Consider the following 16,509-nt stretch of genomic DNA (forward strand, 5'->3'; position numbering starts at 1 on the left):
TTGCAACTGCAAGTTACACGCTGGAACAAAACACTCAGTTTTACTTTGCATTCAGTTCTCACATGTAGAATATCCCTACTAAAGAAACATATTTCCCACAATACTTTAAGGAATATATTTAATCAAAGTGTGAAGGTGTTTTACCTGTAACTCGTGAGATGGCACAAAACACTCCAAGCATTGAAGTGAAAAACTTGAGACAGCATCATGAGACAGAAGGAGACTTGTGTCATTACGTCACTTTATTACTCAGTAGAAAAATATATGTACTATGTATATTTACACTTTAAAGATAATTTTGTACAGGATTTTTGATCCGTCAGTAAAAGGCAAATCCTTGCAATGCATCAGCGCACTGTACAGAAATAATGTTTTCTTAACAGCTCCCAAAAAAGTCCAACATACGGCGTTGTCAGCATATTGTGTTTTGGTACCTCAGATGAACAGATACAGCAGGTTATTTTCCCATCGCTGGAATTGATAAGGCAACAGTTGAAAAAGACATGAAGGTAAGAGGCAAAAAGGGGAGAGAATCCGTTGAATCCAGCAGAGTTTGTTTGGCAGATTTAAACTGACAACGAAAGGCAGGAGCGTCTTGGCATTCTTCAAAGTTCTTGACGTCCAAGCTTCAGTCTGTAAGAGCTTCAGATTTCACCGCGATTCTCCCTCCCTGCGAAAGAACAACATAGGCAGGGTGAATTAAATCGGCGTTTTGAAGAAAAGCAAACTTCAGTCGCTGCTCAGGCTGGCATGTCTTTTGTTTACCTCCGTCCTCATCACGAGCTCACGCTGTACGATTGGATTCCGGATGTTGTCGTGTGGTCCGACCAACTCTTCAGCTCTCACAGCCAGCGCACTGGATCACTGCTGTACCACGGGGGAATGTTTTCACAAGCAGCACGTTTTTCACTTGTTGCTCTTTATCTGGACAACAGAGGAACAGCGGCCAAGTCAGTGGACAGCTTACAGCAGCTCAGACAAAGCGAGGTTTGTTCTATTAATATAATAATGCCACGATGCATTTGACATCAAATTAAGGCCCAATTCTGTTCCTGACAAAACAGGCTAAAATTAACATGAGTACTGTATTATTCACCTCATCAAAGGTGACCATTGGTTCATGATCTGTTTCTTTGGAAGACGCCGAAGTCACCGTCCAGTGGCCTCAGTTGGCGCCCTGGTTGAAGTGATCCAGCACGGTGGAGTTGGTTCTCTCAAACAGCCACTGCTGGCTGAGAGAGGACGGGTCGCACGTGTTCATGAAGACCCGCCGCTCGCTCGGGCTGCTGTCGATACAGCTGTTACTGACCGGGTGATACAGACTCTTGTCCTGCAGGAAACGGAGTAAAGAGACATTGGAGACATTTTCTTCTTGATACAAGTTTACACTCTTGATAAAGAATAAGAAAGAACAAAAAAAAACGATTTCACACTTATTTCTAAAACCTGATCATTTTGAATTTGACAAGAATCTGCATGGGGAAATGTCATGAGGTCAAGATTTAACTTATACATTTTCCATTTTGTGCCAAAAGTCCATTTAAAAGGTTCCCTCCTGATTCCTGATTATCATGGACAAAAAAAAAAACATTCTAAGTTGGATTTGATTTGGATGTCTTTGCATCTCACTCTACAGTCTTCAAAAACCAACACATCTCGTCATGCATTTGTCTAAAATGTGTCTTTTTTTCTTTTCTAATCTCTCATTTGAGTCGCTCCTCGTTTGCTCTTGCTGAGTCTTTCTGTATCTGAATGAAGGGATGAAGGACAGACAGTGTGGTATGCTGAGCAGATTGTAAAACCAGTTGAGGCAAATAGTGATGTCTGTTTCTGGGAAGAATAAATAAAATTGACTTGACATGAGAAAAAAAACAAAACCTTTCTGGTGAGTAACTGATGTCATAAAAGGAGACATCTTTTCATTAAGTGCTGCACCATCTTTCTGCGTCCTTTATGTTTACTTTTGAAAAGTAAAACTCTTTCACTGAATGGATGAAGTCAACAGGGTTCATCAAGACGCCTCCTAATGGGGTCTTCGCTTTCAAATAACAGCCGCCATGTACGGCTCTTTCTTTGGATCTCAGGAAAGATGTTTGGACTTTTTCTTCTATTCAATGTAATGATAAAGCACAAGGATGCGTTTTTTCTGTTTTTCAACCTTGGAAAAAAAAATAAAATGTCTTTCATACATTAGGTGAGCGAGTAGCCTTAAGTCTAAGAAAAGTCTGTGTTTTATACCGTGCAACGTCTGTGCATGCATCCCTCAATACTCCCTCAAATTCATTTCATTAGATTTTCAACAGATGGTCACCGTTATGTTAAAATGAATCATAATTTGCCTCAGATGATGACGCCGACCAGAGAAATCAAAACAGCAGCGCAACCGTACGGCTGAAAAGAGGAAGCAGCCGCAAAGACCGCCACTTTCTACACGTCGTGAGCTCCCAACTCTCCGCTTTCCGCCACCGTACCTTCCTGTAGCGCCACAGCTGGTTCCCCTTCATGCCGTGACAGTCGTACAGGGTGACGAGGCTGTTGTGGGACACGGCATCGAAGCACACCTTCCTCGTGTGCATGGGGTCGCCCACCCGGATATCCTCCCTCCAGCCGAACGTTAACACCTGCAGAGAGGGTGCCGACTTTAACACGCATCGCACCTTTAAACCTCCTCCTGCTCTTCCTGAAGTTTCTATCATTTTTGTGCCATCAAAGAGTTTCAATGTGGAGCCCTCCTTTTTCAGATTCAGGGTACGAGGCAAATGTAAAACCGTAAATGTACGGTTATGAAACAACTGGCTGATGGGAAAACCATTAACCTCTGTTTGAGCAGGGTCATGTGTCACGCTCCTTTCAGATGAAACATATTCAGCACAGCACTCCAGCCATAAAGCATGAAGGCGGTGTTGTACAAAAGACCTCCCACGTGGGGCTATTGAGAGCTCAGGGTGACATTTTACTGGAGAAAATGTGACGGATGACCCTCACCTGTCCATGACTCCAGGCCACCTCGCCCCGTCCTTTCACGCAGCTCTCCAGGCGGATGGGGCTCCCGGACACAAAGTGTTTGATCTCCATGCACATCCCGCTCCCCACGTTCCTTATCTACAGAACACGCACATTAAAAAAAAAAAAAAGGACATGGAGTCACAAAAACAGGGAGTCTTTGACAGTTGAAGTGCATGCCCCATCAGATATTGCATAATTCATGGCCGGATGAAAAGCCTTCAAGAGCTGCAAATCTGAAATCGTATGTATTGTGACCTAGATTTAAATTTCTGTTGCTTGCGACTGTACAACTTATTTGTCCACCCTGGCCTACTGTAGACAAATGGCCGTGCAACAATGCAGAATGAGCATTTCAGGCTGCATCCAAATCTCCACCCTCCTCCTCAGTCTTCAGGCTTTGTGACGTGATGCGTTCACTGTCATCACAAGTGTGTGAGACTGCAAGGCAAATATATAAGCTACTGAAGGGCGGGCCTAAAGAATACACTAATGCAATATATCTCATTACCTCTGTAACCTTTACTCCCACATATTTCTGTATAATGATGTGCTTATTATGAATATTATTTCTGGCCTCCACGATTCAAGTAAGGTCTTGTTTTACACATTCATTATAAGTTGTACAACGTTCACGACCGTATCAGGATGAATGTTGCATAAGTAAATCAGTAAAGTCTGCAGAAAGTCCACTTGAGAGCCCCTGTGGACTGGATAAATTGTGGGTTTGGACCGCCCTCAAGACTCTCCATCTTCCTGCGAAGTCTGCCGGTCTACAAGCGCGCTGAAGTGCGGACAATTTGAACGCAACCTTTAATTTACAGAGCGATTTAATCTAAGGACACGAAGCTGCGATGATTCTTTCTTTCAGGCAATTATACACTAACATTACATACATGCTGAACACTACATTTCTGCCCATAAATCCAACACGCTGGACCTTTACTGCACATCTGAACAGCTCCATTTCATATCGGTTGGCTGTTTGATCCCACAGCAGTTCAGTGTTTTCGGTTTGTCCCCTTGGCGTGCACCCCATGCAGGAGGAGAAGCCAAAACACCCTGTTATTGCCAACATGTTTCATCATGGTTTCTGTTCTGTTGCTTCCACTGGGGATTACGATCTCCAGCTCCGTGCACACACCTCCCAGATATTTGACGTATTAAAAATGAAACACCAGTCTGAGCTTTGGAAGCTGAAATCGGTGTTGAATTGAACATGACATTGTCACCTTTGTATCAAGATCCCTTTATAACATCATTCAGTGTTGGTGCTACGTACACATCGCCGCACAACTTGTTCCAATCCACTCGATCCATTGTCTTGGCACATAATGTAGCCTTGAATATGATTCATACGGGCAATTTTATCAATGATTATACAATTGCGATGCATGACCCATTGACACACGCATAGATCTGTGAATGCTGTGCTCCCATGCCTGGGTTCTGAATATATTAATGATAATATCACAAAGAATGGCTCATTTCAACCTGTTTCGTTGAGTTGTTGAAGGAGCCTTCAGGCAATATAGAAGTTTTTCAGAGACTTTGAGAGGAAACGGAAACCGCTGACATTCAAACAAAGGATGGAAACACTGTTTAAACATTGGTTAAGGAGCTGAAGAGCAGTCGCTTTTTTTCAATTCCCGCTCCTCTTCCTTTGATAATTTTATTCCTCTCACTTTTCTTTCAACAGTTTTCATTATTTCTTATATAAAAAGTAGGTAGGACCTTTATAAGTGGGTGAAACTCGAGTTCATCACCTTTTTTTTTTATCAGATTTCTTCGTTCTTCCGTGCGCCTGTCAGTCAGGTGTGAATCAGAGCACATACACTACATCTCTGAAATGATTAAATGCGCTGGGCGAATAACTTTTGGTTTTCTGATGTGGTTCAAGATATAACATCAAAGTTCTGTGCATTAAAATGTCTAAAAATACAAGACCTTTCTTATCCATATATTTTTGAGTTGTGTTTTTACATTTTCCCGAAACTGTCTCGGGGGAGAGAGCCAGAGAGTGAGGACGGACGTATATCATGTGACATATCATGCATAAACTGTCAAACCATCAGCTTGTGTGTGAATATTTGTGCTGTAATCATGTCACAGTGTTTCCACAACCAGCAAAGCAGATTCCACCAATTAGCAGTTGGACCATGGGATAATTTGTGTTACTTTATTTAACATTCACTTTGCACTAGCGAGCGGTGTTTTTTTATGTTTTCAACTTAAGTCGATTACTAAACTCAGCACTCAGCAGAGACTCTGGTGCTCTCTCTTCTTCTTCCCGTCTCCTCTCTGTAACGTGACGTTCATGAAGTAAAGTACATTTCGGGGGTCAACATCACAGAACACAAACACCCGACGATGGAGGTCATCTCCGCGGACCACTGCCGCAGTCAGGTTGATAAACAGGAGTGAAGATACATCCACTGTTGAACCCCAAAAGTTAAAAAGTCATCTCTGAGCTCTCCGCCTGTCGGTAAACTGCTCCAGATCGGAGCAGAAACATTCAGGACTCCAGGTGTTTATTCCTCCAGAAGGTCCGGCTCCCATCGGTGCATTCAAAAACCAAGGTCTGATCCATGTAGCATCATTTTTGTATTGACAAGTAAGAATAATATAACAAGGTAACATGTTTTTTTGCTGTTTGTTTACTGTTGTTATGGGTGCACATAAACATTTTCAAATCTGTGTATAACTCTCATATCTTCTGTCGAAATGCGAATCTATGACGGACCTAATCTCCCCACACTTATCAAAACAATTCCATGAACCGGTCCTTACCTCTCCCCACGCTGCAGCGGGAGGCTCCACCGGCGGGTAGTGTTTGGGCAGATCCCAGGCCACCTCGCTCATGAACCACTTGAAGTTCTTGCAGTTGAGGCGGTTCCTCAGCTCCTTCTGGGCCGTCATGTCTCCCGCCGACAGGTGGCGGTACTCGGGTCGACGCTGGTAGACGTACTCGGCGTATTCGTCCATCCACACCTCCGCCACGCGCTTCAGATTCTGAAAGCAAATTCAAGGAAAGAGGCTCAGCCGGATAGTCTCGTCCAGCTTGCATTTGTTAAGTCTCCCAGAATGCCTATGAGCCTCCGTCAAATAAACACAATATCCCGCACTCAGTTGCTGGCAGTGAGGGTGATCTTGTTGAACCACGATGGACCAGTGTGTGAACGTGAACGTGAACATTGTCTGTTGGTAGTGCCACAGATTGATCTCAGCCAGCAAGAGCATCAAGATTTACCAAACACAAAAGCAACACGATCTTGATCTCCATGAACGCCGTTTCAGTTGGAGTGCTGAAGCTCCTCAGTAAAAAGAGAGAAAGGTAAAAACCACGATAATGAAACCGCCATTTCGATTACGCGCAGAGAACAGGGACGTTTATGCAAACTCCCTCCTTTATCTGCACAATCAGGCCGATTCAGAGCCATCAGCATTCCTCCGAGGTCCTGTTTAAAGACTGCTGGTGTGAATAAAAAATCAAACAAAGGACGGCGCCTTTTCAAACGCACACTGATCCAAACCGAGCCAGCTTTCAGGCTGAGGCAGAGGCATACATAATCAATGGGCGCTCAGCTTCTCACCAGGTGATTTAGCGCTTTGGACAATTTCTCATTCCATGTAGGCACTTTTGAAGAATACAAGGAACAAAGAATCTTAAGCTCATTCCTCAAAGTAACACCTGCAAAGACTATAAGTCGCAGGTAGCGGATAGGCTGCGTTGTGCTGCCTCTCGTCCGGTGGTCCTTTTGTTGGTGGAGGCTGAGCTGACTGTAAAGTGCCCCAGTGCATAGAGGAGAAAGAGGAGAGTACTTAGTGGAGGACGCGGGAAACAAAAATGCTGCAATTTGTTATACTGCACCACTTAAAGACCAGCAACGATGACGCTCGGGTGCGTGTAACTGTACAGTGTGTGTGTGTGTGTGTGTGCATGTGGTGTTTATGTGGGTTTGTCTATTTATGAGCCTGTGCCTATCAAGACAGAAGTTCACCCACTCTTCCTCGTTAGCCGATGCATTCAGTCACACACAGTGCTGTCACAGTTCAAGGACGCACAAGTTGTTTTCCTGTGTGCGTTTGTGTGTGTCGGCGTGTGCATGTATATGCAGGAAACAGACGACAACTCTCCGTCCTCCTGTGGCTTAATATTTCCAGAGCTGAAATTCATTCAAGCCATATTTCAAGTGAGCAGGAAAGCAAAACATGCTTTTGTTTTTACCGTGATTTAAATGCTGGGGAGCCCGATGTGTAATTACTACCGAATACTAATAAAGTTAAACCAGTTTGGCTTATAAGATGTCATTTTGCAACAGCGTAATTGGATTTTGCTTCACTTATTGGTTGTTTAATCAAGAAATGTGACTAATAAGAGCTTTTTTTAAAGAGCGATGCAATTAAGAGGAACTACTGATGTAGTATATATATACGATGCGATGTGTTGTCGTCCTGGAGGAGCTCTGCAGTTCCAGTAAAAGCCGAATGAAGCAGTCGAGTAACATCTCACAGGGAGGTTTATGTTGCTCCAGATTTAAGTAATTTGATACTGACTGCTGTATATCACATGTTCCCACCTGTCTGTGTGTGTCAGGCGTTCTCATCCATTTTTGGATAATTGTGACAAAAGGGACAATATTGGAATGCATAACAGGAAGTGGAAGATCCCGTGGAATGTCTGAACCTTTGTGGTATTAGTTTTGACTGTCACAAGGGTCACAATTCTCCTGTGTTTCAAAAAACGCCTCTTTGATTTAGCACAACTGGTTTCTGGCACCGTGCAGCCTGTACTGTACTTTTGTGCCTCGTCCTCAGTGAGTGACACGAGTTTTGTAAAATCTGCCAAATCAACCTTTCTGTACATATCGCGGTGGTCGCAACGACATCACTCATCAACATAAAAATGTTATTGCAGCGAACTTCACTTATTTGTTATTTACATTATTTAACAGTCACCAGAAAGCAGGACACAGATCCTTGAAACTTATTTTTTTTTTCTGGACCCTCAGTCGTTGAAGTGCATTATGAAGATGCTGGTATATTCTTAGATCCATCCGACTGTAGCGGACATGGAATATAAAACTAATAGTCGTTGCTTTTTAATTAAGTGGTTTCCGGTCACATTTTGTACAGTGTTATATACAGGGCTCGTACACTTTTTTCAAGGTCAAATTCAAGCACTTCTCAAGCACTTTTAAGGTTTCATTTTAAAGATTTTCCAGCACCTTATTGCTGGGGTGAAATACGTATCTAAGGGAATATATATACTTGTGATTTTTTTTCTTCACTTTTTATCACAGCTATGTACATTGTATCATGCTGTAAACATCTAAAATCATATTTTATAACAGCAAAAACTTCAGAAATTAATTATCCAGTCTGATCCCAATTTTGTGAAAGACACAGAGTTATAATGTCAAGCACTTTCAAGCACTTAAACTAAAATCCAAGCACTTTTCAGACCTTGAAAACACAACATTGAAATCCAAGCACTTTCAAGGATTTCAAGCACCCGTACGAACCCTGTATATAGTCCCAGTGTGGATCTTTGTGTGGTCTGGGTTTTGGCCTGTCTTCGTCCCATGATGCAACACTCTTTGTCTGATCAACCCAAACTGACACTGCTGTCGTTTGATTTATCCAGACCGCTGTCTGACATGTATTTGTCCTTTCTGATCTGTGGTTCACTCACTTCCCTCGCTGTGCATCAAACACTGTTTCTGGTGGAGCTCACAGGACCGGTGGACAGCAGATGTACAATCTGTACGTGATTACAGCGCATATGATCTGCCTTTGAACAGCAAAAACAGATCTATTATTCTCTGATCGGACCCGCTGTCAGTCTCACTGATTCCTATTTACTTCCAATATCATGTAATTCATTGTTGTGTTGCGACTCCGATGTGACACAGGTGATGTGACAGCACAGTCCTGACACTGAACCCCTGTGTCAGACTGCTGAAGAATACAGAAAATCCGTGACTGATCTGCTGCATTGTGCTTCGCCATGAACCGTAAAGGCACACGGCGTGAAGAATTACCTTTGCCAGGCTGATCCCACCGGGGACCTTGTAGGGGACGTACTTCCTGTAGATGTGTCCTACCCTGGAGCAAGGGATGTCCTCCATCCGACCACCGCACATCCACACCTGCAGAGAGACACACACACAGAGAGAGAGAGGGAGAGGGTTACTTTAAAGGATGAATCTCTTTTGCATTTAGAAGCTTTTGTCTGTCTTAACATTCAAAGGCAGAAAAGTTGTGGGAAGGTGAAGTAAGGAGACGATCAAGGAGATGAGCAGGAGGCTGATGATTAGGGGGAAAAAAGAGGCATGAAGTGCGATGGTTCTAACAGGCTTAGAAATCCTCTGAGACTAAGAGGAGAAAGGAGTGGATGCAGAGGGAAAGGCAATAAAGAGGAAATGGCAGAAAAGTGGGGGAAGAAGAGAAGACACCAACAGCTTATTATGGTACGACGGTGACCCGACTTCACCTGAGCAGCGGTGTCAGTCAGAGACAAACCGAGCTGCTCGGTTAACTCATTAGCACGGTTTCTTTAAACAACTGCTAAATCTTTCCAGGAAAATAAGGTGAGCCGTCCTTTGAAATCCTGAACTCGCAGGAGATTTAAACACACTGTGAGGCGCCCTAATGTGCCTGTGTTAAATGAAAATAAACCTTCCTTCATAGCGGTTGCATCTCTTTTTTTTTTCCCCCTGCCCCTGTCTATCTCACATAACAGAGCAGCGGCTCCTCATTTTTAATCCCTCAACTATAATGAATACAACAGTCATGATTCTCTTTCTTGGCTCGCCGTGTTGAAAAATAAACCTCGAGAAGGAACGGGAGGCGCTGAGGAGGATGTGGAAGAAAGGGGAAGACTTAGAGACAGCAGGCGAGATGGAAAAAAGAGGTTTTTGTTTTGAAGACAATGGCAAAATGAAAAGAGGGGGGAAATGAAAAGCTGGATTTAAACATGAAAACAAACAAGCCAAGTACGGGGAAGAAAGAAAGCGCGGGCTTCTAAATTATTTCTGTTAGGTCCTTTAATATTCTGCTGTTTGACGGTGAGAGGCAGGCTGAAGCTGCTGAGACAAGACGATCGGGACATGAAATCCTCATACGTGACTCAAGGCTGTAAACAGACAGTGGCAGAAAGGCAGTTCGGCCTGCTATGACCTGACTTCATGCTACAGTATCCGTACTGTTACAGGAACAACTCACCGCAGGGGAATAATTTCAAGCACCAACGGACATTCAGCGATTAAACCATCCAGACGTAACCAGCCAACCAAGTCCTCATGACCCCGTGTTGACATCATTGTCACTGCAGCACAACCTCCGTCTCTCTGGTCTGCTGCAGATGACTCAGGTCCCGCGAGTATACACAGCTCAGCTGATGGAGAAAAACTGCCGAACAACACAATTCACTCCAGCTGCGTGAATAAAACATGGCTGCAAGACAAAAACCCAGTATCGACTGAAAGTGCAACCAAAGCTGGAGTTGTTTTCTATTGGTGCTCTTTCGATAAATAAAACAGAAATGCAAACCGTTCAGTATGAAGTGTGTGTCAGTGGCTCCGGTCATGTGTTTGCTGCCAGTACACGAATAACAATGGCGCAACCAAAGGCCGGCAGCCATAAATGTCCAGACGCAACATGGACTTAATGTTTTTAATGTTACTATCGGCTCCCACATCAATCTTTAAACAACAGATACATATACAGTATCAACCAGGGGGGTGAACTATTTCACCAGGGCATGAAGATAACCCAGTACAGCACCTGCAGTTACAGTATCTCGCTTGTTCTACAAAAATCTACAGACAGTAAATCAATCAAATGCATTGCACCAGCTCAAGGGGCGTACACAAACATCAGTATGCAGGGGTCGCCAACAAAGTATTCTAGAGCAAAACTCCAAGCAAGTCAGAACCACACACACACACAACACCAGCAGAGCATTATTCACTCTCAAACACAGATCCACACAATGCTGCACCAGAAACAGAGATACTATCAACTCTATCTGTGGCTCAGGGGTAGAGCCAGCGTCTTGTTATCGGAAGGGCACTGGTTCGATTCCCATCGTCTGCATGTCCTCGGGCAGAAACCCCAAACTGCTCCTGATGTGCTGGTCGGTACCTTGCATGGCACCATCAGTGTATGAATGTATGCATGAATTACCGTAAGGTGCTTTGGACAAAAGCACCTGCTAAATGCCCTAAATGTAAATGTATGGAGTCACATATGTAGGCCTACATCTGGCCAACAGTAAAGGATTAACTCATCCAATAATCCACATTTAGTCCAAGAGAAACAATAAATCAACGACTGACTAAAAAGCTTAAGTTGGAGTCGCTCCTATCTTTTCAAAAAAGTGAGGCAAAAGACTTCTGACGTAGAATTAATGCAGTCTCATACAGAAACACTGAGGGTACCCTGCTGGAAAAATCAGCATAGCATAAGTCACCAGCAAGACCGGCATATGTTGTGTTTTGGTGCTGGTCTATGCTGGTTTTTCCAGCAGAGTAACCAGGTATGGCTCGTAAATGAGCCAGTTAGCTAGCTATGTACATTAATCTACACTGTCTATACCGCGACCCAGGTGAACTTGGCCTTGAAGTGACGGGAGTGAAAACACGAGTTCTGCAGGAATGAGTCCTAAAACCCAGACCACCAGCAATTTTGCACATCCAGTTTTTGAATGTTTTTTTTTGGTTCCAGTTGAGTTATTTCCTGTTGAAAGCGTCTCACATTTTGTTCGCTTGTTCACTTTTGTGCGTTTGTCTTTTTGCTACCTTTTATTACCGTTCAACTGTGTTCAATTTGTCAATCAGTCCCAGAGTCTCGAAGTTTAGCGTCTCCCCTCATTCTGTTCCTCAGTCCTGTCTCTGTTCTTGGGTGTTGCGTATTAGTTTGCGCTCTGTGTTCCTCGTGTTAACCTGGTTTGTAGTTTAGTGTTTGGCTCTTTATTTCTTGAGTTCAGCTTGGTGATTGCAGCTTATGTTTTGTTCCTGCCGCAGCCTGTTTCTCTCTGTGTCTGCATTTGGTTCCTTAACAAAAGAGATGTTCACGTTTCCCATTCTGTTGTTTTAACCTCTTTTCCCCAAATCTCCCCTGTAGCTTGAACCATGAGATGGTTTACATTTATATTTTATTTGCACTAATCATACAGTTAGTTTTCTTTGGCCATAGGGTGTTTGATCCCAGTGCATTATCATGGGAGCACCAGCAATATTCTGAATTCTACAGCAATTATTAAAAAAATTCTTCTTTATGTATGCTTTAATAAAAGTTCTCCTCTGCCAACTGTTTGCCAGTTACCTAACTTTTACTTGGAATAAGTCCATCCATGGAGGTTTAATTATTTCTGCCTCCAGAGCAGCTCTGTCTCTGGGAAATGTTTGCATAACTGGAACCCCAATCTGCCGGAGCAATAAAAGGAAAATCTGCCATCAGCTTTAAGCCTCGCACTGTCCTCTCTCTCTCTGTATGAGGGGTCATATTGCCTCTCTGTGCCTGAATGTGCTGACATTATTTCGCTGTGTGAGCTGGAAATGCCTGATGTTCTCACACCAGTGCGACCAGGATGGAGCTTTAGACCGACTGTACCAGTGGATGAAGTGATTGTGTTTCACATGCGAGCAGGGCCTGGCTGTCTGTGGGAGCAGCAGTTTGGTCGTAGGGATTAGTATGAGAGCCCGTTAATCTTCTCACCTCAGGAGACTGGCAGTCTGCGCTGTATCAGCTAATGGGGATCTTAATAAAAGGGAAACTAAATTGAATATCTCAGGGAATAAAGTAGACTTAAGAGGCACAGCTAGGCACACGCCGATAGCAAAATTTAATAGTATGATAATCTCAGCCAAAATAATAACCTTGGTACGGGATATTATCTCAGTAATTACTTAAATCAGATGAAAAGCGTCAAAACAGTATTAAAACATAAGAGGTCCTCGTGCCGGGCTGAGCCCTCGGTCGTGACCGGGTAAGTCGAGGTCTGTCACTCAAAGATTTCAATGTCAGACATCGTCACCTTTTTGCCCCAAATCCCTCACACTTCAGGGTAAAGGTGGAATAACAACTCTGCATCACGATGTGTAACGGTGCTGTCGCAAACGCCTCTGATGTAGGAGCTGATTTACAGGCAGAAGTGTCAAACAATCTTATATCTTAAAAAAGATTTTTTTTTGGCAACAGGGGCCAGTGCCCCCGTAACTCTGAGTCTGGACCCCCCTGTGGCCCCCCCTACAGGGAGTCTGCATCAGTAAAGATTTTGTTTTGAAGGGAAAGGCAGAAATAAAGTGTCTCAGCAGTTTACTACCCAATCAAAATTGCTGAAATTGTAAACACTGTTTTGTCTGAATGAGGGATTTATCTTTTTTTCCAGGTTGTATGTGCCCCCTAACAAAAAAGGCGGCCCCAACCCTGGCTCCCCTATTAAAACTGGTCTAGAACCGCCACTGCCATTACAGCTCGTTATGTCAGCAGTTAATGGAAGCTAATGTCCTATGTACTTCAGGCGAAAGCTATGGATGATAGCTAGACAAGCGCAAATATGTGTGAGTTTCTCAAAGCAATGGCAGACGAGTGGGGAATAGAGAAACACGCCCTGGTTCTCGTCACCAACAATGCTTCTAACATGAGTCCGGCTGCTGAGCTTGGCAGCTTTCTTTCAACAGTGAAACACTACATTTGAAACAAATTAAAACATAATAATTTTGATATTACAGTTACACTATACAATATTGAAGGCGCTGTGAGGTGTTACTCAAAAGATAAGTAAAATAATTCAGCAGCTGACTGATGTTAAATGGAAGATCAATAATCGTTAATAATTGAAAATCGAATCGATAATCGTTAATAATCGAAAATCGATTTGTAATCGAATCGAGACTTCAATAATCGGAATCGAATCGGGAAATTGGGCCGATGAACCACCCCTAACGTCAAGTCAACTTACATGATGTCTGTGCCATTTTCAATCACAGCCAGCATCAGAACAACCAGCCCACCCTCATCAGAAAATCAACAAATAGGTCGACTGTGAAAGCAGCTTATAAAGTGACCTCTAGTGACTGTGAATTATTTCAGAGGCAAAGGAGTGCAGTAAGGTGTAGTAGTATAAAGAGAAACAAAATATTACTATATAGAGGAGGTCAGGTTGGACGGTCAGGTTACCAACTGTTCGCATCCAGTGTGGATCCAAAGGTTAACTGTGAGCTACTTTAACTTACTAACGTAGTAAAGATACGTCACGTGAATAACAGAACTTAAGTTACAGAGATAAGGCAGATGTTTAAACCGAAACCACAATGTTTGTCTGAACCTCACCAAACTGTGAGTGTATGATGAAGGTCCGGTACGCCTGCAATGCAACTGTACTTTTGTTTCAGGGATGGTGAGTTATTGATTTGGGCGTCACTGGCAGTGGACCTATTCGTCGTTTATGTATGATGGCTTAAAAATGTGTTTACCTGTCACATCCGTCATATCACATAATTACAAGTTAGTATATATGTATAAGCTGCTTTTCATGTAAGTATGTGGAGCGGACGGTCAGCTAGGGGATATTGTTGCCAAGCCAGGGACCACTGTTCAAGACTGCATTTCAACATTTGAGCTGTTGGGACGTTTTCCAGCCATGTTTGTAGCGACAGGAGCAGGTATTTTAAGCAAAAACAGTATCTTTTGTGTTGTATTTTTTGTGTCTAAACAGAGCATAAGAGACATTTTCCTCTTAATCGTGGTTGCGCCGAAACCTACATTGTCAACATTTATTTTGTCGATTGGGTTCAATGGAGCCATATGAACATTTTCTGATCTAAAGCCCCAGCCAGGACACCACAATATTGTTTGTCACTGTCTTTAAATAGCTGTCAAGACAACAGTTAAACTATTTCATATGTCTGTAGTCTGATCTGCCGTTTTGCTAGGTTTAGGCACAAAAACTCAGAAAGATTGTGGTCATGGTTAATAGAAAACACAGTGAGGAAAAAGAAAGAAGAACATCCTTTCTCTATTTTCTCAAACTGCCCCTGCCTCCGTCTGTCAGTGGCTGTGACACTGAACCTGGAGGGATCCAGTCAGACGGGACCATTAATAACAGAGCAGGACTCTCAAAGACAAAAAAAAGAGAATGTCCTTGTTGTTTTAAAGAAATAAGGTCGTCCTGAGCGTAGATATTCATGATGCTCTCATGAGAATGTGACTGAAGCCAGAAGAAAAGGGTATGATGCCATTTCTTGGAAACAACATTAATTATCAAGGTGATATTTAATTAAAATGATGTGGGCGATCCTGAATAAAGACAAAGGGCTGAAAATGTGGCAGAAGGTGGCTCGTTACAGGAAATACAAGTGCAGCAAATTCCAAACATTTTTACCTTGAAGGAGATCTCGTACTGTTCTCCTCCCCAGATCTCCAGACCCGTGTCATATCCTCCCAGCTCCCAGAACCACTTCCTGTCCACAGCGAACAGTCCTCCTGCCATCACCGGTGACCTGTAGGACACACAGAACACACCGACTCACTGCTTGCAGAACATTTTTGTACAACCGCTTTAAACAAAACCATTCCCAGGAAGAGCTGCAGCGTTTATTTTTGTCTTCGCACCTGCAATGAAAGATTTACGCGCTTATTCACCAAAAAATGCGAGTTGTTGCACATCGTTCAGCTCTTAAGGGACGACAGATGGAGATGGAGAAACCAAGGTAACAACCACGAATCATCAATGGAAACATCAAAATATATAAAACATGAACTTTCTGTTCATCAAGAGAGAACTAAGATTACAGACCTGACGATTTGTGTTGGAAACGTCCGATTTCCTTTATGTGTCAAAACACTGTGGATGAAGCTTTTTCGCAAAGCTAAATATAACACACGTGTAAATGGGGTTTGAAGTAAAGCACCGCTTTGAGCATGGTGTGAAATAAAAAAAATGATTAATACACTGAAACGTATGCTTCTACCAATTAGTCAGAAGAAGAATTAGTAGATTATTATTATTAGAAATAGTCGGACTGGAAATTTTGAAAAATGTTTCATGAATATGAAAGAACAGAGAGATGTGAATGTTTCCCAATGACTGAAATGGTTGAAAAAGGAAAATCTCCAATAGACACTTTTCACGTTAACTGGGTCTATATCCACTAACTCAAATTCAACCTGAGAGCACACCGCTGATGAAACATTGGAATTTATTTACTGCCAAAAAGGATCAAAATGAATCACTCACAGGAGTTTCTCATATCACTCCTGAAGCAAAAATCTATTTCTACAAAGCATTTACATGACTTCTGTTTTGCTCCGCTGCCTCTTGAAAGCTCCGCTGGAAGTAACAAATAGGGGCTATATTAGCAAAGTGACAATTGTTGAAACAAATTGAAGATATTGAGCGAAGGTGGAAAAGTGGGTTATGCTGTAGAAGCGTACCCGCCAACTGATATTTGCAGGATTCTCCCAGTTCTTTCTCCTGCTGTGCTCCCCATTGGTAAT

The 16,509-nt window shown here is 43.0% G+C and overlaps 1 protein-coding gene across 1 annotated transcript in view; it reads right to left on the minus strand.

Moving 5' to 3' along the window:
* Positions 1–219: 219 nt before the first annotated feature.
* LOC115593816 (polypeptide N-acetylgalactosaminyltransferase 10-like) overlaps positions 220–16,509 on the minus strand; it is a 76,372-nt gene continuing 60,082 nt past the window's right edge. The window contains exons 7-14 of the mRNA XM_030437505.1: positions 15,395–15,512; positions 9,048–9,155; positions 5,794–6,015; positions 2,986–3,102; positions 2,472–2,621; positions 1,097–1,330; positions 766–924; positions 220–670 (exon numbers count right to left, since the gene is read on the minus strand). Coding sequence (XP_030293365.1) covers positions 1,166–1,330; positions 2,472–2,621; positions 2,986–3,102; positions 5,794–6,015; positions 9,048–9,155; positions 15,395–15,512 — 880 coding nt within the window. The 3' untranslated portion in view covers positions 220–670; positions 766–924; positions 1,097–1,165. The remainder of the gene's footprint in view (positions 671–765; positions 925–1,096; positions 1,331–2,471; positions 2,622–2,985; positions 3,103–5,793; positions 6,016–9,047; positions 9,156–15,394; positions 15,513–16,509) is intronic.

Source organism: Sparus aurata, chromosome 13, assembly GCF_900880675.1.
Source record: "Sparus aurata chromosome 13, fSpaAur1.1, whole genome shotgun sequence".
Lineage (NCBI taxonomy): Eukaryota > Metazoa > Chordata > Actinopteri > Spariformes > Sparidae > Sparus > Sparus aurata.